The 26,709-nt window shown below is 46.0% G+C and overlaps 1 protein-coding gene across 5 annotated transcripts in view; it reads left to right on the top strand.

Moving 5' to 3' along the window:
* Nucleotides 1-1,861: 1,861 nt before the first annotated feature.
* IFIH1 (interferon induced with helicase C domain 1) overlaps nucleotides 1,862-26,709 on the top strand; it is a 133,647-nt gene continuing 108,799 nt past the window's right edge. For 2 of the 5 annotated variants that reach the window (XM_063933627.1, XM_063933628.1), the window contains exons 1-3: nucleotides 1,863-2,477; nucleotides 7,386-7,554; nucleotides 11,451-11,624. In XM_063933627.1, coding sequence (XP_063789697.1) covers nucleotides 2,034-2,477; nucleotides 7,386-7,554; nucleotides 11,451-11,624 — 787 coding nt within the window. In that variant the 5' untranslated portion in view covers nucleotides 1,863-2,033. Of the gene's footprint in view, nucleotides 2,478-7,385; nucleotides 7,555-11,450; nucleotides 11,625-26,709 lie in introns of all 5 variants that reach the window. The other 3 variants (XM_063933630.1, XM_063933631.1, XM_063933629.1) reach the window with 2 other exon arrangements.

Genomic DNA, 26,709 nt, shown 5'->3' on the forward strand with positions numbered 1-26,709 from the left:
GATTTTTAGAACTGGTGATGTTGCCCATAGCAATTAATCAGATTATATCTATTATCTGCTAGAAGCAGCTAGATAAATGGTAAGTAGAATCTGATTGGTTGCCATGGGCAACATCACCAGTTCTAAAAATCTCCCACCTTAGTAAATTTACCCCAAGGTTTGTTTGCATTTTTTTTCCAGCTTCTTTATCATTTACCATCCATGTGGACTATGATTGGGAATAGAAACTTGCCCAAAGGATACACATTTCTACCAATTTGGCTCAGATATGGTGAAATATACAAAATTACACAAAACACCCTTGTGCCGACCATTTTTATGTTGACGCTTTGACCATGTTGACTTTTTGTACCTGTTGACCTTTTCTATTATCTTTGTCATGTCACCTCTTTGATCCTGTGGACCATTTAGGGTCAACCTATTAACTGTCTTTTTACTGCTGCTCTATTGAACCACATATATACAGGCCCGGCAACAGGGGGGGTCAAAGGGGACAACCGTCCCGGGCCCCGCCGTTGTTAGGGGCCCCAAGGTCCAGGCAGCGGGCAGCAGCGGCTGCAGTTCATCACAACTGTCAAAAAAAAACTGTTTGCTCCCGGCAACGCGGATTCGCGAGCCGGCCGCTGCGCTGTGATTTAAGTGTGTGTTTGTTTGCGTGCGCCCCCCCAGTCCCGTGTGCTGTTCAACCCCTCAGTGCCCTGTGATTGATCCTGTGTGCTGCTCACCCCTCAGTGCCCTGTTCACCCCTCAGTGCCCCCAGGTCACCTGTTATCCTGCCAACCAGTCCCCAGCCAGGAAGCTCGGCCGGACAGGTCACCTGTTATCCTGCCAACCAGTCCCCAGCCAGGAAGCTCGGCCGGACAGGTCACCTGTTATCCTGCCAGCCAGTCCCCAGCCAGGACCGCCCCTCCAGCGTCCTCACCGCACGCTTCCTCCCTGTCTCTCTCTGCTGTGTGAGTGAGGAGCCGGACTGAGGCACGGAACGCACAGCAGGAGCTGCCAAGACAGGACAGACAGAGTACTGCGGCCTGTGGGAATTGGGGAGGCGAGCCTGGTGAATTAGAGCGGCTGTGTCAGTGTGTTGCTGCAGCAGCAAGCAGGGTAAGGCTTTTGTATTTCATAAATCATAATACGTGTTTATGTATAGGGAATGGGATTTGGGTTTGGGTTAGGGTTTAGGATTAGTTTGGGGTGGGATGCAGGCAGGCAGGCACATTATGCATGCATATGCATACTGCACATGGATGCATCTGCATGCATGTGCGTGTCAGATGAGATCAGACTCATCAGAGCAGAATGTCTGTGCTGTGGTGGTGACTGGTCATTCAGGCTCAGTTGCTGCTCAGCACAGACTACAAAATTCCTGACCATTGTGGGTCTATGAATCTGAATTTTGGAAAGGGATGATCCCATTATATCGGTATTGTATTGTTCCATTAAAGTTTTGTTTTCTAGACGTTAGAGAGTCTATAATTTTGTTTTTAATATACTTGTGTCCTGTAGATAATATGGGTCCCTGTCCTGTTTCCTGGGGGTGGGGATGGTGGGGGGCCCACAGAGATATCAGTGTACCGGGCCCCAAAATTTCTGTTGCCGGCCCTGCATATATATATATATACTGTATACTGAATCTCACATCGATGTACAGAAACTGCAGTACTAGTTACCCTGGGGCCTGGGCTGTGTTGGCTTTCAAGCTTCTAGAAATGAAACTGAAGGAGATTAATCAAAATGTGGAGAGCTAAAGAAATAACCAATCAGATCCTAGCTGACGCTTTACAGGCTGGGCTAGAAAAATGACAGCTAGGAGCTGATTGGCTGGTACCTTATCTCTCTTGATGAAAACATCAGGTGAAGGAAACTGCAACATACAGTACTCCTGAGAAACGAAACTGAAACCCAGACTGCTATATATACAGTAAGCTGAGGGCTGGCGCTGCAGAAGGCAGAGGGGATATTACAGACTCTGCAGTGTCTGCATTGCAACATTGTATCATTCACTCGTCACCGCCTGAAGAAGACTCCACTTTACTATGGATCAAGAAAGCAACGACGAGAGCTCCATCTACATGATCACAACGTTTAGAGAGCGGCTCATCCAGGGCATCCAGGTGACCCAGGTGCTGGACTACTTGTACAGCTTTGATCAAGAGTTTAAAGACGAACTGAAGAATAAAGAGAGATATGAGAGCCCGGCAGCCGCGGCCAGAATGCTCCTAGATCGCATCATACAGGGTCCCAGACAGCGCGGCTGGTTTCAGGAGTTTGTGACCGCCCTGGGGAAGGCGGAATGCACCCAGGCAGCCATGTATGTGACGCCGGACAGGCTGCCAGCTCCTTCCGAAGAGGCCAAATCTGATGACTGTGCGCAGCTGATCCAGTTCCTATACCCAGATCTGGTGGAGAGGATGGAACCTGCGGAAATTGGGCTGATGTGCTTTACTAAGGGTATATGCAGCAAAGAAGATCTGCAGACGGTGAGGCCCCCCCCCCCCCCTTTTTTTTTTAGCCAGTCTGTTTGTTTGTTTCTATAGGGGGAAGGGGCAGTATGTATCATAATACACACCTTTCCACAAAGTACACACACCAAACAGGGGGGCAGATGTATTAACCTGGAGAAGGCATAAGGAAGTTATAAACCAGTGATATGTGCAAGGTGATAAACCCACCAGCCAATCAGCTCCAATATTTAAATTAACAGTTGGGATCTGATTGGCTGCTGCCTTTATCACCTTGCACATATCACTGGTTTATCACTTCCTTATGCCTTCTCCAGGTTAATACATCTGCCCCAGGAGTCCTTGTGGTAATCATACCTTCAAACCATCCCAAATTGTGGGACTGTCCCACTTTGAGGGTGCCAGTAAGGGTCAAGACTGTTTTGTTGGGTGCCGCTGAGGTGTATGGCATGGGTGAAAGGTGCAGCTGCGGCCACCTGGTGACAGGGTGAGGAGAAGTGAGGTGTAGTAGTGCTTTGAATTGTGACCATGCCCCTGTTACTGTTAGCATAATTGTAGAAACTCCCCCCCCCACCCCCCCCCGCAGACATGCAAATGTATCGCACGGCGGCGAAGGCAGATGGCTACCTGCAGGGGTGCCAGAATGATTTCACGCTGGTGGGACCAAGTTAGAATTTCATTTTGGCGCCTCTGCTGTGGTGCCAGTCTCCTCACCTTCTACCCCTCCCCATCAGTGCGGAAGTAAGCGCTCAACCGCACCAGCGCCTCCATCATGTTTGGGGAGGTCCAAGCTGCCCCCTTGCCCCCCTCCTGTTCCGACACCAGTGGCTACCTGTCATGTTAAGGGTCGCAGTAGGTACATGTGACGTCATGCAGCCGCCGTAGCTCTCCCCAGCAACGGTCCTGACACCCCTCTGTTGCCCGGAACACGCCCCTTAAATGAAGCATTGATGCCCACAAAAGGCGTCGTTGACTCCTCATTCCCACCCCCCTCCAGGTTTTAAACTACATTCTGAAAAGAAGGCAGTTTAGGACCTTTCACATGCGCATACCTGCGTACGCACATGCAAAAATGTGCAAAAAATGTTTCCTAGCGATTCTTGCACATCAGCGACAGGGTCTGTATTAGGCTCAAAATGTCAAGCACAATGGGACCCTGGAACAGTTGCGTTTTAAGAAAGGAGAGGGCACATGCGCAGGCTCCGAACGGGCCCTCTCCTCTCTGGCAGCGCTGTAAACTCTCCATCTACTGCACATGCGCAGGTCTCCGGGATCTTGGCACCTGTGTAATGACCATTTTGGAATGTTTTCCAGCATATTAGAGGAAACAGTTATCATTTGCTCCTGCACACAGGCCCTCATTCTGAGTTGATCGCTCGCTAGCTATTTTTTGCAGCTGTGCAAACGCATAGTCGCCACCCACAGGGGAGTGTATTTTCGCTTTGCAAGTGTGGGAACGCCTTTGCAGCCGAGCTGTGCAAAAACATTTTGTGCAGTTTCTGAGTAGCTGTGGACTTACTCAGCCCTTGAGATCACTTCAGTCTTTTTGGTGCCAGAATTGACGTCACACACCCGCCCAGCAAACGCTTGGACATGCCTGCGTTTTCCCAAACACTCCCAGAAAATGGCCAGTTGACACCCACAAACGCCTTCTATCCTGTCAATCTCCTTGTGATCCGCTGTGCGAACGGATTCTTCGTTAAATCCATTGCCCAGCAACGATCTGCTTTGTACCCGTACGTGGCACCTGCGCATTGTGGTGCATATGCATGCGCAGTAGTGACCTGATCGCTGCGCTGCGAAAAACGTCAGTGAGCGATCAACTCGGAATGACCCCCACAGCACGATTATCACATCCAGCCATATTAGCATTTATGAGCAGCAGAATGTCTATGGAATGTATTTTATTATTCCACGTCGCATTCTACTAGGTGAGAAAAAGGGGGTTAAGTTTAGCAATCAATGATAAACCTGGAGTTTTTCCATAAATTCTCCAGTAAGGTACAGTTCACGCTAAAGATACTTGAAACAAGTAAGATTGCCTAATGAAATAATTTGCAATGTTAAGATGTATTTGACCGTTTTGTTTACTATGGCCCTCATTCCGAGTTGTTCGCTCGCAAGGCGATTATAGCAGAGTTACACACGCTAAGCCGCCGCCTACTGGGAGTGAATCTAAACATCTTAAATGTGCGACCGATGTATTCGCAATATTGCGATCAAAACCGAGTTAGCAGTTTCTGAGTAACTCCAGACTTACTCTGCCTGTGCGATCAATTCAGTGCTTTTCGGTCCCGGCTGACGTCATAAACACACCCAGCCTTCGCCCAAGCACTCCCACCGTTTCTCCAGACACGCCTGCGTTTTTTCCGGAAACGGTAGCGTTTCCTGCCACACGCCCCTAAAACGCCGTACATCCGCCCAGTAACACCCATTTCCTGTCAATCACAATGCGTTCTCCGGAGCGACGAAAAAGCCGTGAGTAAAATTACTTTCTTCTTAGTAAAGTTACTTGACGCATGCGCAGTGCGAACATTACGCATGCGCACTAAGAGAATTCTCACTGCGATGCGATGAAAAATACCGAGCGAACAACTCGGAATGAGGGCCTATATTTTGATAGTCTTATTTTAATAACACATGTTGGCAACAGGTATTCCTAAATGTTTTGGAAATTAAGTGAATCACCCACAATAGCCAGCAGGTGCCGCTGTTGGCAAAGTTATGGAGATTTCTGCACTGTTGTGCGAATATGATTTATTAAGGACAGCCTAGTGCTGTTGCCATATTCTCCGTGCCAATTCATGGTTGTTCACAGCAGAATACAAGTGCTATACATTTTGCACAGGAATTATTGGCAGAGCAGCACAAATAACAGACACAAAGTGCATCAGGTTAGGCACAAATATACACCTTAAAGAGGTCAAAAATTAGATTTCTATTCAGTGAGCATGAAATGGAAATGACCTGGTATCCCCCTTACCCCTGTGCCATATAGTGGCCTTACCTTTCGCACTGACATTTGGATATTTATAATATCTTTCAGGGGCCATACAAAAATTATCAACTTCAAAATTAGCCTGTCCCCAGTCAGTAGTTATGCCCCATTAGATATGCCCCCAGTCAGTTGTCATGCCCCATTGTTATACCCTCCCGGCTGCTGCTTTGGGAAAGGAGTCGGGCGCCCGGCATCTCCCTCGGTTAGGTGAGCCTGGCCGGTCCTGATCAAGTGGCTTTGCGGGCCTTATACCTGCCTGAGGTTCCCCACCCCTGCTTTAAAGTAATGTAGACCAAAAATAACAGATCATGATGAAATATGGAACAACGCAGATGCAGTTTTATTTAATTTTTTCCCCTTCTGTCCTCTATTAAAGGTGCATACACACTTGCCGAGAAAATGAGCGACGTCGCTCATTTTCACCCTTCCTGAGCGACGTCGCTCCCTTTCCCGGCAAGTGTGTACACCGCCGCCGACAGCGATGTGTGGCCCCGCAGGTCGTCAACGACTCTCACTGTCAGCCATGCAGGCAACTTAATTTGGACTGTTGTCCAAGACCTTCCGGCACTGCCAAAGAAAATAGTATTTACCACAACAGATCACAGGCGCTATTGATCCATAAATAATTTGTTTGAAGATATTCAAGTCAATAATTATGGTGTTAGAGACTCTTTAAGAAATAACATATAACACAAAATAGTGTGATACTGTTTAAAAGAATAAAACACCAACAAATTAAAATAAGGAATGGACTCATACCCGGACCATCGGTCTACATGAATGTAGACATATAGCGCTTTATGGAAGAGCGGGCCACCAGTGTGGTTGATCCCAATCCTTCTCAGCTCCTTGTGGACGAAGGTCACTCTCCCAGTAAGTCATCCACAATATTCGTGTGGATAAAAAGAGAACCTCAAATAGTGTAACACTACTTTTATTCCTACAAAACAACATATAAAAACTCCATAAAAATGTCTAGACAGATGGACTCTCGCCAGATGTTATGGTCTACAAATGAAAGTAGACATGAGCGCGTGAGATAATTCTTGCCACGGCCTGGCCGCTGCATGGCATCACTGAGCGATATGGTTGTCATATCGCTCAGTGTGTACGCCCTGCCGCCGACCGGCCCGGGAGGAGAAACACTAAGCGACGTCACTCATAGAGCATGTCACCTAGTGTGTACCCACTTTTAAGCATGACAACCCAACTAAACTATGCAGACATGGGGCTAAATGTAATAGCCTCCGAGTTGTCGGAGGTGCAGGACTTTGTGTGACTCTGCCCATTTTTTTAAAGCAGCAATCATTTACAATGCAAACCCAGCTGTTTTTGCCTTGTAAATAATTGCTGCTTTATTAAAAACGGGCTGACTCACAGACAGTCCCGCACCACCAGCAACTCAGGGGCTATTACATTTAGCCCATGGGCTTCAGCTTGCAGAATTGACCATTTGGGTTTATTAAGTAGAAAATAGAGAAAAAAAAAACATCCATGAAAAGGATACTTCACCAGTTCCGTTGTACCTAAATAGATAAGACATTGCTGATTTTCAGCAATTGTGCACTGAGAAACCATACGTTCCAGCTACTATTCCCAAATGGAAAATCAGAACCGACCTACTTAGACCCTCCTTGACCAGACCCAGATCTTTCCAAACCAGTCCGTTATTAGGTTACATTTTCCCCAGTAGGCCACACCCCTTATGGTTGTCAAAAATCAAAACTGTCTTAAGAAAATTGGAACCATTGGGAAAATTTAAATCTAGTGGCGATGCAATTCCCACCACTCACTGTCCTTCTTCCCTGACCCTGATTTCCAGAATAAAAAGTACCAGAAGAAAGCTGCACACAGAAGTAAACAGGTATAGAATTATTGTTTATAAGGTTATTGTATTTGTTTTGTTTTCAAATTGTGGTTTCTTACAGATCAATAAAAAGATTTATCAAGTATCAGAAAATGAAGGAAGCCGAGAACTCCTGACCAGTATCACTAAGAAGAAAGATTGGTTCAAAATTTTTGTGAGAATATTACATGAAATGGACAAGCAGGAGATGGTCAAAGAATTGACAGGATGCACATATGAAGAATTTACAGGTGACTGAATATTTTGACACATCCTTTTAGTCTAGATTAATAAGGGGTTGGATGGAGCTAAAGCGCCAGGCCTCCACATAAGAATAGGTCTATCATCATGACAGCATGATGAAGACTAGCTGCCTAGCTGGCCACACGGTGGGCCAAAAGTCACAAGTATTAGAATTGTATTTCTATTTTTCTCACAAAAGTATGACATTTTTCTATTTTTATGTATTGGGAGGCAGTAGGGCTGATAGTATAGTGGATGTACACGCCCACATAGCACTCGCCACACCCACAATGCACAGGTAGCAGCTCCTCCCCATCTCATATTGGCCCTTGAGCATTTTCATCCCCAGGCCCATGTGGCCCTTAATCCGGTTCTGGTTTTAGTTGACACATGCAAATTAAGCCAGACAAAAATTCTGTGATTCTGTCACCAAGTTCTCCTTAGGTCCAATTTTACCAAGTACTTTGGTGACTAATTTGCTTGTGTTCTAAAGTTCCATCCACCTCCGGCATTATTTTGCCCAAAAGGGGACATTGGTGGTTTCCCTTCAGTCTCATTTATGAAAATGCTTGGTGATGATCCTGTTAATTTCTATATAATTTTAAGATTTGCAATATTTATAGACAGAAATACACAATATGGTACTTAGATGTAAATGTAACCATGGTAACCAGTCAGTTATTTGCTTTTACTCAGAGCCGTAACTAGACATTTTGATGCCTTGAGCCAGAAATAGCATTGGTGCCCCTTATTTTAGATAGGGACAGGGAGCATGTGTGTTGAAAAAAGGGTGTGGTCTCATGGGAAAGGTGCGTGGCCACACATTAGTAGCCCCAATTCAAATTAAGCCACACAGAAGTGCCCCTTACTCACATTACACCACATAGTAATGTCCCTTATTCACATTACACTACACAATAGTGTCCCTTATTCACGTTACGTGACACAGTAGCACCCCTTATACATGTTACGCCACATAGTAGTATTCCTTATACATGTTACACCACACAGTACCTTATTCACAGTATGTCACACAGTACTGCTCCTTACACATTATGCCACACAATAGTAGTGCCCCTTACAAATGATAGAATTCAGTTGTACCCCTTAACATTATGCCACACAGAAGTGCCCCTTACACATTAAGACACACTGTAGTAGTGCGCCTTACACATTATGCCCACAGTGGTGCCCCTTACACATTACACCACAGAGTAGTAGTGCCCCTTACACATTATGCCCACAGTAATAGTGCCTATTACACATTATGTCCACAGTAGTAGTGCCCCTTGCACATTATGCCCACAAGGTAGTAGTGCCCTTTACGTATAATGCCCACACAGTAGTAGTACCTTTCTAACTTGTGCGCCCAATGTGAACTGAATGGCTCCTCAGCAGGGCATTGTTGGTGGGTGTCTGGACAAGATATCATGGTGTCATCACATCTCTTCCTGTAGACAATGCAGGAGGCGGGGGAGGTGGAGCATAGGACAGTCACTGCCAGCTGCAGTGTGTGCCCAGCAGAAAAAAGTCAGAAGCACCACTACTAATATGCATGCAGGAGGCGCTAGACAATTAGAGATTGCGGCGGCTGACGGTTCCATCCACAGGGTATCTGCATTCATAGTTAATGAGGTTGAAAAGAGGCAAAATGCCCATTGGGTTCAACCTGTAATCTGTCTTAAGCCGAGTTCCTTATAATGTCCCAATTTAAATAATGTTTTATATTTAGTTATCAACTGTAAATCATGTTCCTCCCAGATAAAAATGTCAATATTTTAAATGCTATAAACTTGGATATCTTTTTCAGTCAGAAATGTATCAATCCGTTTTTAAATGCATATATATATATATATATATATATATATATATATATATATATAGAGTCCGCCATTACCACCTTCACTGGCAGGGAATTCCAGATCCTTATTGCCCTAACAGTGAAGAACCCTTTCCTACGTTGCGTATGGAATTTTCTCTCCTCTAGCCTCAGCGAGTGACCTCGCGTCTTATGCAGAGTTCTTTTAATAAACAATTCCTCTGATAACTCTTTGTAATTTCCCTTTATATATTTGAAGATATTGATAATGTCTCCTCTTAGACGCCTCTTTTCTAGTGTATACAATTTCAACCTAGTAAGCCTTTCCTCATACTCCAGTCCCTCTAGCCCTTTAATCAATTTAGTAGCACGCCTTTTGAATCCTTTCGAGTTCACAGATATCTTTTTTATAATGTGGTGCCCAAAACTGAACACAATATTCCAGGTGCGGACGTACCCATGATTTGTACAGCGGCAGGATTACACTCTTGACCCTTGTCTCAATTCCCCGTTTTATGCACGCTAGCACCTTACTTTCCTTTGCTGCACTTTGACATTGTGTACGGTTGTTTAGCCTATTATCAATGAGTACCCCCCAATTTTTTTTCCAATACTGTTACCCCTAGATTTTCCCCATTTACCCCTAGATTTTCCCCATTTGGCACTGGACACACCACCCTGGTTACAGCTCTGCTATACACCAGCCCCCCTGCACATCTTAACACTACACCAGCCTCCACTGTACATATAACACTATATACCAGCTCCCTGTACATATTACACTATACACCTGTCCCCACAGTAAATATAACACTTTACACCTGCCCCATCCCCTATACATATAACACTATACACCAGCTGCCTGTACATATTACACTATACACCTATCCCCCCCTGTACATATAACACTATATACCAGCCCCCCCGTACATATAATACTATACACCTGTCGGCGCTGTACATATAACACTGTACACTAACCTCCCCCCCCCCCCCCTTACGTATAACATTGTACACCAGCCCTCCTGTACATATAGCACTATACACCAGCTCCCTGTACATATAACACTATAAACCAGCCCCCCAGTATGTGTAACACTATACACCAGCTCCCCTGTACATCTAACACTACACCAGCCCCCCTCTGTACATATAACACTATATACCATCTCCCTGTACAAATCACACTATCCCCAGTAAATATAACACTTTACACCTGCCCCATCCCCTGTACATATAACACTATAAGTACAGCCCCCTGTACATATTACACTATACACCAGCCGCCTCTGTACATATACACTATACACCAGCCCCCCTGTACATAAAACACTATCCACCTGTCCGCACTTTATATATAACACTATACACCAACCCCCCCCTGTACATATAACACTATACACCAGCCTCCCGTACATAAAACACTATACACCAGCCTCCTGTGCATATAACACTATAAACCAGTCCCCCCTGTACATATAACACTTTACACCAGCCTCCCTTGTACATATAACACTATACACCAGCCTCTCTGTTCATATTGCACTATACAGCTGTCCCCCCTATACATATAACACCTTACAAATGCCCCATTCCCTGTACATATAACACTACACACCAGGCCCCCCTGTACATATAACACTATACAACAGCCCCCTTGTACACTACACACCAGCCCCTTAGACCTTCAAGATTGCATTCATTTTGTATTTTATAAAGCTTTTTTTATTCCTTTCAATGATCCATTCATTTCAGTGGGGGTTCTATATGTAATACATATTCTGGAAATCCCATTGACATGAATTGTTCTTGAAATTAATGTGAAAGCTCTGCTAAATAGATAAAATTGGGCAGTGTGGCCTCCTGCAAATCTTGAATCGGGAGCCAGCATAGGACACCTTAAGCTGTTTCCCGCTAAAACAGGGAAACAGCATGTTGTACCAGGTCTAATGGGTAATTATTTAATACTGTATGTTACATTTTATTCTGTTAGCTATATTTCACATTTTATTAAAGTAATTCAAATCATCTAAATGTCCAAATATATTACACATATGAAGAGTAATAGTGTTATTTCCTTAATAGCAGAGAGCAATGGAACAGATCGTCCACTAGATTGTGTCCGCACAGAGTACAAGAGTGATTCCCAAGGTGACAACGCGATTACTGAAGTAACCAATCAGAAGTCTGGAAACCACAATACATCAGGTGACAGCAGCATGTTGGATGTGTCAAAAGCAGAAAGCGTTGCTCTCTCAGGTAAGGAATCAGTCATTGTGTGAACTTGGCATTTTCTCTAACGTCCTAGAGGATGCTGGGGACTCCGTAAGGACCATGGGGAATAGACGGGCTCCGCAGGAGACATGGGCACTTTAAGAAAGACTTTGACTCTGGGTGTGCACTGGCTCCTCCCTCTATGCCCCTCCTCCAGACCTCAGTTTGAGACTGTGCCCAGAGGAGATGGGTGCACTGCAGGGAGCTCTCCTGAGTTTCCTGCTAAGAAAGTATATTTGTTAGGTTTTTTATTTTCAGGCAGCACTGCTGGCAACAGACTCCCTGCATCGAGGGACTGAGGAGAGAGAAACAACCCTACTCCTTTGAGTTTCAAGGTCTTGTTTCTTAGGCTACTGGACACCATTAGCTCCAGAGGGAGTCAGAACACAGGTTCGCCCTGGACGTTCGTCCCAGAGCCGCGCCGCCGTCCTTCTCACAGAGCCAGAAGAAAGAAGCCGGGTGAGTATGAGAAGAAAGAAGGCTTCAAAAGGCGGCAGAAGACTTCGTGAGCTTCACTGAGGTAACGCACAGCACGGCATCTGTGCGCCATTGCTCCCATACACCTCACATACTCCGGTCACTGTAAGGGTGCAGGGCGCAGGGGGGGGGGCGCCCTGGGCAGCAATATAAACCTCTTATTTGGCAAAAGAGAGCATATATACAGCTGGACACTGTATATATGCAGGAGCCCCCGCCAATTTTACACTTTTAGCGGGACTGAAGCCCGGCACCGAGGGGGCGGGGCTTCTCCCTCAGCACTGACCAGCGCCATGTTTTTCTCCACAGCACCGCTGAGAGGAAGCTCCCCGGACTCTCCCCTGCTTATATCACGGTAGAAGAGAGGGTTTTAAAGAAGAGGGGGGGCACATAATTCGGCGCAGATAATAATAACAGCGCTACGGGGTAAACATTAAATTGCTGTGTTTTTCCTGGGTCATATTGCACTGGGGTGTGTGCTGGCATACTCTCTCTCTGTCTCTCCAAAGGGCCTTGTGGGGGAACTGTCTTCAGAAGAGCATTCCCTGAGTGTGTGGTGTGTCGGTACGTGTGTATCGACAAGTCTGAGGTAAAAGGCTCTCCTATGGAGGAGATGGAGAAAATGTGTGTGTGTGTGGTGTCTCCGTCGACAACGCCGATGCCTGATTGGATATGTGAAATTAAGTGCCAAGATGAATTTATTACACAAAAGATTAAAGAACAGACAGGGAATCTACCCATGTCTGTCCCTATGTCACAGAGACTTTCAGAGTCTCACAACGCTAACTCTCCAAAATAATAGACACTGATATCGACACGGAGTCTGACTCCAGTGTCGACTACGATAAGTACAGCCAAAACTGGCAGAAAAGTATTAATATATGATTATTGTAATAAAAGATGTTTTGCTTATCACTGATGACTCATCTGTCCCTGACATGAGGGTACACATGTTTAAGGGGAAGAAAGCTGAGGTAAATTTCCCTCCTCTCATGAAGAAAAAGAGCGGGAATCTCCAGACAAGAAGCTGCAGCTTCCCAAAAAGAATCCTCAGGGAGTATCCTTTCCCTAATGGGGCCAGGATAAGATGGAAATCTTCCCCTAGGGTGTACAAGGCATTGACACGTTTCCCAAAAAGGTAGCGCTGACTTTACAGCTATCCTCAGGGATCCTGCAGATAGCATGCAGTAAAAGTACTTTGAAGTCCATTTACACACATTCTGGTACACTACTCAGACCGGCGATTGTGTCGGCATGGGTTTATAGCGCTGTAGCAGCATAGACAGATATCTTATCAGCGGAGATTGAAACCCTAGATAAGGATACCATGTTATTGTCCCTATATATATATATATATATATATATATATATATATATATGTATATATTTATATGTAAAAGATGTTGTCTTATATATATATATATATATATATATATATATATATATATATATATATATATATATATATATATATATAGTGTTTGTCCATACACTAGGAAGCCCAGCTCAGGAAAAACCAGCACACTGTTTGAACTAATGAATATCCGTTCTGTGTTTTAATAAAGTGCAAAATGATGCAAACAAGCAGCACAGGTGGTTTAGGAGCAAGGTAACATATGCAATGAAATACTCAACATCCCAACAGCTGTTTCGTCTGCCTTCATCAGGGGAATAATAAATACAGCATATCTGTAAAGTCACTGCACAGCCTGCAGTGTAAAGTGCCAAGTGCCCAAACGTTACAGTGTAAATACAGCCTATTTAAACCCAGTGTCCAAATTACCTCATGTACACCTGCTGTCTCCGGCCCCACGTGCGGATCAGTCCGACGTCATCCGGACGCGCCGTCATGTATCGCGCTCCGGTAGTGACGTCAGAGGCCTGGCGTGCCCTCACCTCTCCGCATTCAAGATGCAGAGAAGTGTCACACATCCATTCCCCCCGGAAGGAACAAGCCCGCCGAGTCCTACCCTGGATGAAACCACTCCCTCGGCACGTCACATGACGTCCAAGGGGCGGTGCCAATGTCCAGTTAGGCTGGCTGTCAACGGCAACCCGTGACAACCAGCCCATCACCCTGAGACCGGGCATGAGGAAGTACATGGGGATGGTTATTCTAATATATTAATAGCTGCCACAACACAATTGGTGAATCTTGTGCCCACATCTGACTATATACAGCTTATAACATTAATCCTACGTAATATCATGTGGGTGAATATAATACATAGAGAACAATTCACCAATATGGGATGCGCAGAAAAAACAATATATATCAACAGTAAAAAAATTGTGTGAATAATACATCCCTGTCAGATGATGGATCTAGACGCAATCCAGAGGTCAAGACCCACGCATACCAAACTCAGACCAAAAGCAAAAAATTAAAAATGAAAAGATAAAAAAGCAAAAAACAAGAATAGTAAGCATTATCACAAGAATGGGGTAAAAGAGAAATCTTCATTTAATCCAGTCGGAGTCAACGTGTCAAGTCGATGAATCCATCGGCACTCCTGCTGTAACAACAGTTTATGCCTGTCTCCACCTAATTTTAGTGGCGGCACATGATCTGTTGGCATGAACAATAGATCTTTGATGTTATGTCCATGTAGGACGAAGTGTTTGGCAACTGGTGGTGTTGAACCATCCATTTTGATGAAAGCTTTCTTAATTGACGAGCGATGTAAAGCAATGCGTTCTTTAAGCATCCTCATAGTCTTGCCTACATAAAGCTTGTTGCAGGGGCAGACAATCATGTAAGTAACGTATCGTGTTTCACATGTCATACGATGACGTAGATGATAGACCTTCTTTGACAAAGGTTGAGAAAAGCTGCTCCCTGTGCGCATATGTTTGCAATTGACACACGATCCACACTTAAAAGCTCCTTTTTTCAATTGCAGCCAAGTATTTTTTCCTTGGACTGTAGGCACAATGTCCGAATAAGTTATTTGGTCCTTTAGATTGGCACTTCTCTTATAACAAAATAAGGGCAACCTCTCACAATGTTTGCCCATGATCGGATCGGACTGCAAAATGTGCCAGTGCTTCAGGATCGCTTGTCTCGTACCCTTAGAGGATACGGAATAGGTGCTAGAGAAAGTCAATCGTCCCAATTCATCTGGACGTATATTCGGTTCCATTAACTGCTTCCGATCAAGTTTCAAACACCTGGATATCGATTCTTGGACTTCTCTCGGATCATATCCCCTTTCGATGAACTTGTTGCCCATCTCTAAGAGGGCCTTTGGTAATGTCCCACTGTCCGACGTTATTCTAACAACTCTAACTAGCTGTGAATACGGTAAGCCCCTCTTAAGGGGTTGAGGATGGAAACTCGATGCCAGTAAGAGGGTGTTTTTGTCAGTTGGTTTTGTAAAAATTTCCGTAAAAAAAGCCCCATCTTGTAATTTTACTTTAACATCCAAAAAACTAATGCTGGTCAAGTCATAGGTACACGTGAATCTAATTGACCCTGGTAAAAGATTCAACTTGTTAACAAACTCAAGAAGTTTCAATTCACCTCCAGTCCACAGGATGAAAAGGTCATCTATAAACCGAACATAAAATTTGATAAATTCAGAAAATATTGGATCAGCCATAATATGTGCCTTCTCATATTGAAACATAAATAAATTGGCATACGATGGGGCCACATTGGACCCCATCGCTGTCCCCTGTAACTGTAAATAAAAAGAATTTTCAAACAAAAAGTAATTTTTGTGCAAAATGAAATCCAACAACAGAATCAAAAATTCACATGGCGGACCCTCATACTGCGGACTGGAGGCAATGGCATCTCTCGTGGCCTCTAAGCCTTCAACATGATTGATGTTGGTGTATAAACTGGTGACATCCAAGGTCACCAGAATGCAATCATTCGGTATTGGACCAATGGAGTTCAGTTTTTTCAAAAAATCCGTGGTATCCCTAGTAAAATAGGGCGTAAATTGTACAACAGGCTGCAAATGAAAATCAACATATTGTGACAATGTTTGACACAAGGATCCTCTTGAGGAGATAATAGGTCTCCCTGGGGGTTTCTGCATGCATTTATGAACTTTAGGCAGGGTATAGATCAAAGGTATGTGAGGGAATTCTTGTGTCAAAAAGCCTGCTGTTTGTTCATTTATCCAATTATTGGAGAGTCCAAGTTCAATAATTGAATCAACTTCTCGCTTAAAGTTGTCAGTGGGATCAAAGCGGAGCTGTTTATAGCATTGACCATCCGCTAATTGGCTATTGATTTCACTTACATAATCAATCCTATTTAGTAATACTATCCCCCCGCCCTTATCGGCGGGGCATATGATGATATCTGTATTATCCCGTAGTGCTTTAATAGCTGATCTTTCGGCCTTTGTCATGTTGTAATTTTTAATTCTAGTGTTTTGGACACTAGTTAAAGCCTCCTTTTTGACCAAACGCATAAACACCTCAATAGCGGAATTAGATAGTGGTGGGTCAAATCTGCTAGAAGCTTTAAAGGGATTCACTGGACGATTATCTGCACTCTTTCTAGAAAAAAAGTCCTTAAGTTTCAATTGTCTAAAGAATTTGTATAATTCGACTTCACAATCGAATACATTCTGTTTGTGAGTTTGTACAAACGTAAGTCCCTTAGACAGTACTGCCATTTCTACTGCTGTAGGGAGGTAATCAGATAAATTAAAAACTGTTACCTCCGACCTCCCTTGTAATTCTTCCCCCCGGTGTCTTTTGTGCCTGATCCCCCCTCTCCTACAAGGTCTCCCGTGTCTTTGTTCTTTTTTGCCTTGCTCCTTGTAAAGTTCTTTTCCCCTAAAAAAGAGCCTCTTTGGTTACTGGAGTGATCAGAGTCACTCTGGGATGTATGTGAATCAATATCAGTAAATAAAACCTCCGGTTTTTTACGAAAACCCTGGGTTGTTCTCCAGGGTCGTCTGTTAGATTGAGTAAACAACCAAGGATATACTCGAAGGTCTCGATAGTCCTCCTTAACTTTCCTATATTTTGACTTTTTGAAGGCCAGCAGATCGTTTCTAAAGGCTGTAACCGAATCATCCAATTTGATTAACCAATCATAGGAAGCATCAGCCTTCAAAATGTCCAAACCTGTTGATTCACAAGATAAAATCTCTTTCTTTACCGTTTCTATATCCAAATTGACCTGTTGGACCACCAATACCATCAAATCAAAACTACATTGGTTCAATATTTGGCACCACTGGCGACAGAATTCTTTGTTGCTGCGACCCAACGTAGGTTGATTTTTGATTCTAAATCCACGTGGAATCAATTTTTCTCTATCGTCCTAAGTGGATGCTGGGGTTCCTGAAAGGACCATGGGGGATAGCGGCTCCGCAGGAGACAGGGCACAAAAAAGTAAAGCTTTACTAGGTCAGGTGGTGTGCACTGGCTCCTCCCCCTATGACCCTCCTCCAGACTCCAGTTAGATTTTGTGCCCGAACGAGAAGGGTGCAATCTAGGTGGCTCTCCTAAAGAGCTGCTTAGAGAAAGTTTAGTTTAGGTTTTTTTCTTTACAGTGAGTCCTGCTGGCAACAGGATCACTGCAACGTGGGACTTAGGGGGAAAGTAGTAAACTCACCTGCATGCAGAGTGGATTTGCTGCTTGGCTACTGGACACCATTAGCTCCAGAGGGATCGAACACAGGCCCAGCCGTGGAGTCCGGTCCCGGAGCCGCGCCGCCGACCCCCTTGCAGATGCTGAAGCGTGAAGAGGTCCGGAAACCGGCGGCTGAAGACTCCTCAGTCTTCATAAGGTAGCGCACAGCACTGCAGCTGTGCGCCATTTTCCTCTCAGCACACTTCACTGGGCAGTCACTGAGGGTGCAGAGCGCTGGGGGGGGGCGCTCTGAGAGGCAAATATAAACCTTATACAAGGCTAAAAATACCTCACATATAGCCCATAGGGGCTATATGGAGATATTTAACCCCTGCCTGACTGGAAAAATAGCGGGAGAAGAACCCGCCGAAAAAGGGGCGGGGCCTATCTCCTCAGCACACGGCGCCATTTTCTGTCACAGCTCCGCTGGTCAGAACGGCTCCCAGGTCTCTCCCCTGCACTGCACTACAGAAACAGGGTAAAACAGAGAGGGGGGGCACATTAATGGCTATATATATATATATTAAAGCAGCTATAAGGGAGCACTTAATATAAGGATATCCCTTGTATATATAGCGCTTTGTGGTGTGTGCTGGCAGACTCTCCCTCTGTCTCCCCAAAAGGGCTAGTGGGTCCTGTCTTCATTAGAGCATTCCCTGTGAGTTTGCGGTGTGTGTCGGTACGTGGTGTCGACATGTATGAGGACGATATTGGTGTGGAGGCGGAGCAATTGCCAAATATGCAGATGTCACCCCCCAGGGGGTCGACACCAGAATGGATGCCTTTATTTGTGGAATTACGTGATGGTTTATCTTCCCTTAAACAGTCAGTTGAGGACATGAGGCGGCCGGACAATCAATTAATGCCTGTCCAGGCGCCTCAAACACCGTCAGGGGCTGTAAAACGCCCTTTGCCTCAGTCGGTCGACACAGACCCAGACACGGGCACTGATTCCAGTGACGACGGTAGAAATTCAAACGTATTTTCCAGTAGGGCCACACGTTATATGATTTTGGCAATGAAGGAGACGTTACATTTAGCTGATACTACAGATACCGTAAAACAGGGTATTATGTATGGTGTGAAAAAACTACAAACAGTTTTTCCTGAATCAGAAGAATTAAATGACGTGTGTGATGAAGCGTGGGTTGCTCCTGATAAAAAGTTGATAATTTCAAAAAAGTTATTGGCATTATACCCTTTCCCGCCAGAGGTTAGGGCGCGCTGGGAAACACCCCCTAAGGTGGACAAGGCGCTCACACGCTTATCCAAACAAGTGGCGTTACCCTCTCCTGAGACGGCCGCACTTAAGGATCCATCAGATAGAAAGATGGAAGTTATTCAAAAGAATATATACACACATGCAGGTGTTATACTACGACCAGCTATAGCAACTGCCTGGATGTGCAGTGCTGGAGTAGTTTGGTCAGAATCCCTGATTGAAAATATTGATACCCTAGATAGGGACAATGTTTTACTGTCGTTAGAACAAATAAAGGATGCATTTATCTATATGCGTGATGCACAGAGGGATATTTGCACACTGGCATCTCGGGTGAGTGCTATGTCCATTTCAGCCAGAAGAGCCTTATGGACACGACAGTGGACAGGCGATGCGGATTCAAAACGTCACATGGAGGTTTTGCCGTATAAAGGGGAGGAGTTATTTGGAGTTGGTCTATCAGACTTGGTGGCCACGGCTACTGCCGGGAAATCCACTTTTTTACCTCAAGTCACTCCCCAACAGAGAAAGGCACCGACCTTTCAACCGCAGCCTTTTCGCTCCTACAAAAATAAGAGAGCAAAGGGCTTGTCGTACCTGCCACGAGGCAGAGGAAGAGGGAAGAGACACCAACAGGCAGCTCCTTCCCAGGAACAGAAGCCCTCCCCGGCTCCTGCAAAAACCTCAGCATGACGCTGGGGCCTCTCAAGCGGACTCGGGGACAGTGGGGGGCCGTCTCAAAAATTACAGCGCGCAGTGGGCTCACTCGCAGGTAGACCCCTGGATCCTGCAGATAATATCTCAGGGGTACAGGTTGGAATTAGAGACGGATCCTCCTCATCGTTTCCTGAAGTCTGCCTTACCAACCGTCTCTTCCGAAAGGGAGAGGGTGTTGGAAGCCATTCACAAGCTGTACGCTCAGCAGGTGATAGTCAAAGTACCCCTATTACAACAAGGAAAGGGGTATTATTCCACTCTATTTGTGGTACCGAAGCCGGATGGCTCGGTAAGGCCTATTCTAAATCTGAAGTCCTTGAACCTCTACATAAAAAAGTTCAAGTTCAAGATGGAGTCACTCAGAGCAGTGATAGCGAATCTGGAAGAAGGGGACTTTATGGTATCCTTGGACATCAAGGATGCGTATCTACACGTTCCGATTTACCCCGCACACCAGGGGTACCTCAGGTTCATTGTTCAAAACTGTCACTATCAGTTTCAGACGCTGCCGTTCGGATTGTCCACGGCGCCTCGGGTCTTTACCAAGGTAATGGCCGAGATGATGATTCTTCTTCGAAGAAAAGGCGTATTAGTTATCCCATACTTGGACGATCTCCTAATAAGGGCAAGGTCCAGAGAACAGCTGGAGACAGCTTTAGCACTATCTCAAGAGGTGCTAAGACAACACGGGTGGATTCTGAATATTCCAAAATCCCATTTAATCCCGACAACTCGTCTGCTGTTCCTAGGAATGATTCTGGACACGGTTCAGAAAAAGGTTTTCCTTCCAGAGGAAAAAGCCAAGGAGTTATCCGATCTGGTCAGGAACCTCCTAAAACCAGGAAAAGTGTCAGTACATCAATGCACAAGAGTCCTGGGAAAAATGGTGGCTTCTTACGAAGCAATTCCATTCGGCAGATTCCATGCAAGAATATTCCAAAGGGATCTGTTGGACAAATGGTCAGGGTCGCATCTGCAGATGCACCTGCGAATAACCCTGTCACCAAAGACAAGGGTGTCACTTCTGTGGTGGTTGCAGAAGGCTCACCTATTAGAAGGCCGCAGATTCGGCATTCAGGATTGGATCCTGGTGACCACGGACGCCAGCCTGAGAGGCTGGGGAGCAGTCACACAAGGAAGAAACTTCCAGGGAGTATGGACGAGTCTGGAAAAGTCTCTTCACATAAACATTCTGGAACTAAGAGCAATCTACAATGCTCTAAGCCAGGCGGAACTTCTCCTGCAAGGAAAGCCGGTGTTGATTCAGTCGGACAACATCACGGCGGTCGCCCATGTAAACAGGCAGGGCGGCACAAGAAGCAGGAGTGCAATGGCAGAAGCTGCCAAGATTCTTCGCTGGGCGGAGAATCACGTGATAGCACTGTCAGCAGTGTTCATCCCGGGCGTGGACAACTGGGAAGCAGACTTCCTCAGCAGACACGATCTTCATCCGGGAGAGTGGGGTCTACATCCAGAAGTCTTCAACATGTTAATAGACCGTTGGGAAAGACCAATTGTAGACATGATGGCGTCTCGCCTCAACAAGAAACTGGACAAATATTGCGCCAGGTCAAGAGATCCACAGGCAATAGCTGTGGACGCACTGGTAACTCCTTGGGTGTACCAGTCAGTGTATGTGTTTCCTCCTCTGCCGCTCATACCAAAGGTATTGAAGATCATACGGCAAAGAAGAGTAAGAACAATACTAGTGGTTCCGGATTGGCCGAGAAGGACTTGGTATCCGGAACTTCAAGAGATGCTCACGGACGAACCGTGGCCTCTACCTCTGAGAAGGGACCTGCTACAGCAGGGTCCCTGTCTTTTTCAAGACTTACCGCGGCTGCGTTTGACGGCATGGCGGTTGAACGCCAGATCCTAAAAGGGAAAGGCATTCCAGAAGAAGTCATTCCTACCTTGATTAAGGCACGGAAGGAAGTCACCGTGAAACATTATCACCGCATTTGGCGAAAATATGTAGCGTGGTGCGAGGATCGGAGGGTTCCGACGGAGGAATTCCAACTGGGTCGTTTCCTACATTTCCTGCAATCAGGATTATCTATGGGTCTCAAATTGGGATCCATTAAGGTTCAAATTTCGGCCCTGTCAATATTCTTCCAAAAAGAATTGGCCTCTGTCCCTGAGGTCCAGACTTTTGTCAAGGGAGTACTGCATATACAGCCTCCTGTGGTGCCTCCGGTGGCACCGTGGGATCTAAATGTAGTTTTAGATTTCCTCAAATCCCATTGGTTTGAACCATTGAAAAAGGTGGATTTGAAATATCTCACATTGAAAGTGACTATGTTACTAGCCCTGGCCTCTGCCAGGAGAGTATCTGAATTGGCGGCTTTATCTTATAAAAGTCCTTATCTAATCTTCCATTCGGATAGGGCAGAACTGCGGACTCGTCCGCATTTTCTCCCTAAAGTGGTATCAGCATTTCATCTGAACCAACCTATTGTGGTGCCTGCGGCCACTAGCGACTTGGAGGACTCCAAGTTGTTGGACGTTGTCAGAGCCTTAAAAATATACATTGCAAGGACGGCTGGAGTCAGAAAATCTGACTCGCTGTTTATATTGTATGCACCCAACAAGTTGGGCGCACCTGCTTCTAAGCAGTCGATTGCTCGTTGGATTTGTAACACAATTCAACTTGCACATTCTGTGGCAGGCCTGCCACAGCCTAAAACTGTAAAAGCCCACTCCACAAGGAAGGTGGGCTCATCTTGGGCGGCTGCCCGAGGGGTCTCGGCATTACAACTCTGCCGAGCAGCTACGTGGTCGGGGGAGAACACGTTTGTAAAATTTTACAAATTTGATACCCTGGCAAAGGAGGACCTGGAGTTCTCTCATTCGGTGCTGCAGAGTCATCCGCACTCTCCCGCCCGTTTGGGAGCTTTGGTATAATCCCCATGGTCCTTTCAGGAACCCCAGCATCCACTTAGGACGATAGAGAAAATAAGAATTTACTTACCGATAATTCTATTTCTCGGAGTCCGTAGTGGATGCTGGGCGCCCATCCCAAGTGCGGATTATCTGCAATACTTGTACATAGTTATTGTTAACTAATTCGGGTTATTGTTAAGGAGCCATCTTTAAGAGGCCCTTTCTGTTGTCATACTGTTAACTGGGTTTAGATCACAAGTTGTACGGTGTGATTGGTGTGGCTGGTATGAGTCTTACCCGGGATTCAAAATGCCTCCCTTATTGTGTATGCTCGTCCGGGCACAGTACCTAACTGGAGTCTGGAGGAGGGTCATAGGGGGAGGAGCCAGTGCACACCACCTGACCTAGTAAAGCTTTACTTTTTTGTGCCCTGTCTCCTGCGGAGCCGCTATCCCCCATGGTCCTTTCAGGAACCCCAGCATCCACTACGGACTCCGAGAAATAGAATTATCGGTAAGTAAATTCTTATTTTCTTTATGATATTGTGAAATGGTCAAACCGTGTAGTTCCAGTTCGACTAATCATTTTGCACTTTATTAAAACACAGAACGGATATTCATTAGTTCAAACAGTGTGCTGGTTTTTCCTGAGCTGGGCTTCCTAGTGTATGGACAAACACTATACTATTTATCTGACCGGGCACCTATCTATTAACTTGGAGGTGTGTTGCGACTCCATTTGTGGAATTTTATATTATATATATATATATATATATATATATATATATATAAGACATGCCCAAAGAGACGTTAGTCTACTGGGTTCTAGAGTCAAACAAGGGTGAGGAATTGTTCGGAGAGGGCCTCTCGGATCTCGTCTCCACGGCTACGGCAGGTAAATAAATTTTTTTGCCATATATTCCCTCACAATCTAAGAAAGCGCCTCATTATCAAATGCAGTCCTTTCGTTCCAATAAAAACAAGAGAGCACGTGGTTCGTCATTTCTTGCCAGAGGTAAGGGCAGAGGGGAAAAGCTGCACAACACAGCTAGTTCCCAGGAACAGAAGTCCTCCCCGGCCTCTGCTAAATCCACCGCATGACGCTGGGGCTCCCCTGAGGGAGTCAGCTCATGTGGGGGCACGTCTTCGACTGTTCAGCCACGTCTGGGTCCACTCACAGGTGGATACATGGGCAATAGAAATTGTTTCCAAGGGTTACAAGCTGGAATTCGAAGAAGTGCCTCCTCGCCGTTTTTTTCAAATCGGCCCTACCAAAACAACCCCTGGAAAGGGAGATAGTGTTACATGCGATTCACAAATTGTGTCTGCAACAAGTGGTGGTAGAGGTTCCCCTGCTTCAAAGAGGGCAGGGGTACTACTCAACTCTGTTTGTGGTTCCGAAACCGGACGGTTCGGTCAGACCCATTTTAAATTTAAAACCCCCGAACCTTTACTTAAAACGGTTCAAGTTCAAGATGGAATCACTCAGGGCGGTCATCGCCAGCCTAGAAGGGGAGATTTTTTGGTATCTCTGGACATAAAGGATGCATACCTACATGTCCCCATATATCCTTCTCATCAGGCGTACCTGAGCTTTGCGGTACAGGATTGTCATTACCAATTTCAGACGTTGCCGTTTGGGCTTTCCACGGCCCCGAGAATTTCCACCAAGGTAATGGCGGAAATGATGGTGCTCCGGCGCAAGCAGGGTGTCACAATTATCCCGTACTCGGACGATCTCCTCATAAAAGTGAGATCACGGGAGAAGTTGCTGAGCAGCGTATCACTTTCACTGAGTGTGTTACAGCGACACGTGGGATTCTCAATATTCCAAAGTCGCAGCTGAATCCTACATTCGTCTGCCCTTCTTGGGCATGATTCTGGACACAGACCAGAAAAAGGTTTCTCTAACGTCCTAGTGGATGCTGGGAACTCCGTAAAAACCATGGGGAATAGCGGGCTCCGAAGGAGGCTGGGCACTCTAGAAAGATTTAGGACTACCTGGTGTGCACTTGATCCTCCCACTATGACCCTCCTCCAAGCCTCAGTTAGATTTCGTGCCCGGCCGAGGTTGGATGCACACTAGGGGCTCTCCTGAGCCCTTAGAAAGAAAGTATAAATTTTAGGTTTTTTATTTTCAGTGAGACCTGCTGGCAACAGGCTCACTGCAGCGAGGGACTAAGGGGAGAAGAAGCGAACTCGCCTGCTTGCAGCCGGATTGGGCTTCTTAGGCTACTGGACACCATTAGCTCCAGAGGGATCGACCGCAGGCCCAGTCCTTGGTGTTCGGTCCCGGAGCCGCGCCGCCGTCCCCCTTACAGAGCCAGAAGCAAGAAGAGGTCCGGAAAATCGGCGGCAGAAGACATCAGTCTTCACCAAGGTAGCGCACAGCACTGCAGCTGTGCGCCATTGCTCCTCATGCACACTTCACACTCCGGTCACTGAGGGTGCAGGGCGCTTGGGGGGGGGGGCGCCCTGAGCTGCAATAAAAACACCTTGGCTGGCAAAAATACCACAATATATAGCCCTAGAGGCTATATATGTGGTAAATTCCCCTGCCAGAATCCAGAAAAAAGCGGGAGAATAGGCCGCGGAAAAGGGGCGGAGCTATCTCCCTCAGACACACTGGCGCCATTTCTCCTTCACAGATCCGCTGGAAGGAAGCTCCCTGGCTCTCCCCTGCAGTCTACACTTCAGAACAGGGTAAAAACAGAGAGGGGGGGCACTAAATTTGGGCGCAATACATATATAATATAAAAAGCAGCTATAGGGGACATAACTTAGTTAGTCCCTGCATTATATAGCGCTCTGGTGTGTGCTGGCATACTCTCACTCTGTCCCCCCAAAGGGCTTTTGTGGGTCCTGTCCTCATTCGGAGCATTCCTTGTGTGTGTGCGGTGTGTCGGTACGGCTGTGTCGACATGTTTGATGAGGATAATGATGTGGAGGCGGAGCAGATGCCTTTAGAAGGGATGTCACCCCCTGCGGGGCAGACACCTGAGTGGATGGGCTTATGGAAAGTAATGAGTGCACGTATAGACTCCTTATATAAGAAAATCGACGACATGCCAAATGTGGGACAGCCGACTTCTCAGCTCGTGCCTGCCCAGGCGTCGCATGGGTCGTCAGGGGCTCTAAAACGCCCGCTACCTCAAGCAGACCCAGATGTCGACACGGATACTGACACCAGTGTCGACGACGATGAGTCAAACCTGATGCCCACTAAGGCCATTCACTGTATGATTGAGGCAATGAAAGAGGTGTTAAACATTTCTGATATAACTACTGGTACCACTAAAAAGGGTATTATGTTTGGAGAGAAAAAACTACCCGTAGTTTTTCCCCCATCAGATGAATTAAATGAAGTGTGTGAAGAAGCGTGGGCTTTCCCTGATAAAAAATTGGTAATTCCTAAGAAGGTACTAATGGCGTTCCCTTTCCCGCCAGAGGATAGGTCACGTTGGGAAACACCCCCTAGAGTGGATAAAGCGCTCACACGTTTGTCTAAAAAGGTGGCACTACCGTCTCCGGATACGGCCGCCCTCAAGGAACCTGCTGATAGAAAGCAGGAGGCGATCCTGAAGTCTGTATATACACACACAGGCATTATACTTAGGCCAGCTATTACGTCAGCTTGGATGTGCAGTGCTGCCGCTGCGTGGTCAGATAAACTGTCAGAAAACATTGACACATTAGACAGAGACACGATCCTGTTAACCATAGACCATATAAAAGACTCAGTTCTATATATGAGAGATGCACAAAGGGAAATCTGCCGATTGGCATCTAAAGTAAGTGCATTGTCCATTTCTGCTAGGAGAGGCTTATGGACTCGCCAGTGGACAGGAGATGCAGATTCAAAAAAGCACATGGAAGTGTTACCATATAAGGGTGAGGAATTATTTGGGGATGGTCTCTCGGACCTAGTTTCCACAGCAACGTCTGGGAAGTCAGCATTTTTACCCCATGTCCCCTCACAGCCTAAGAAGGTGCCGTTTTATCAGGTTCAGTCCTTTCGGACCCAGAAAAACAGGCGTGGAAAAGGCGGGTCCTTTCTGTCCAGAGGCAGAGGTAGGGGAAAAAGACTGCAACAAACAGCAGGTTCCCAGGAGCAAAAGTCCTCCCCCGCTTCTTCTTCTTCCAAGTCCGCCGCATGACGGTGGGGCT

Source organism: Pseudophryne corroboree, chromosome 7 (genome assembly GCF_028390025.1).
Source record: "Pseudophryne corroboree isolate aPseCor3 chromosome 7, aPseCor3.hap2, whole genome shotgun sequence".
Taxonomy (NCBI): domain Eukaryota; kingdom Metazoa; phylum Chordata; class Amphibia; order Anura; family Myobatrachidae; genus Pseudophryne; species Pseudophryne corroboree.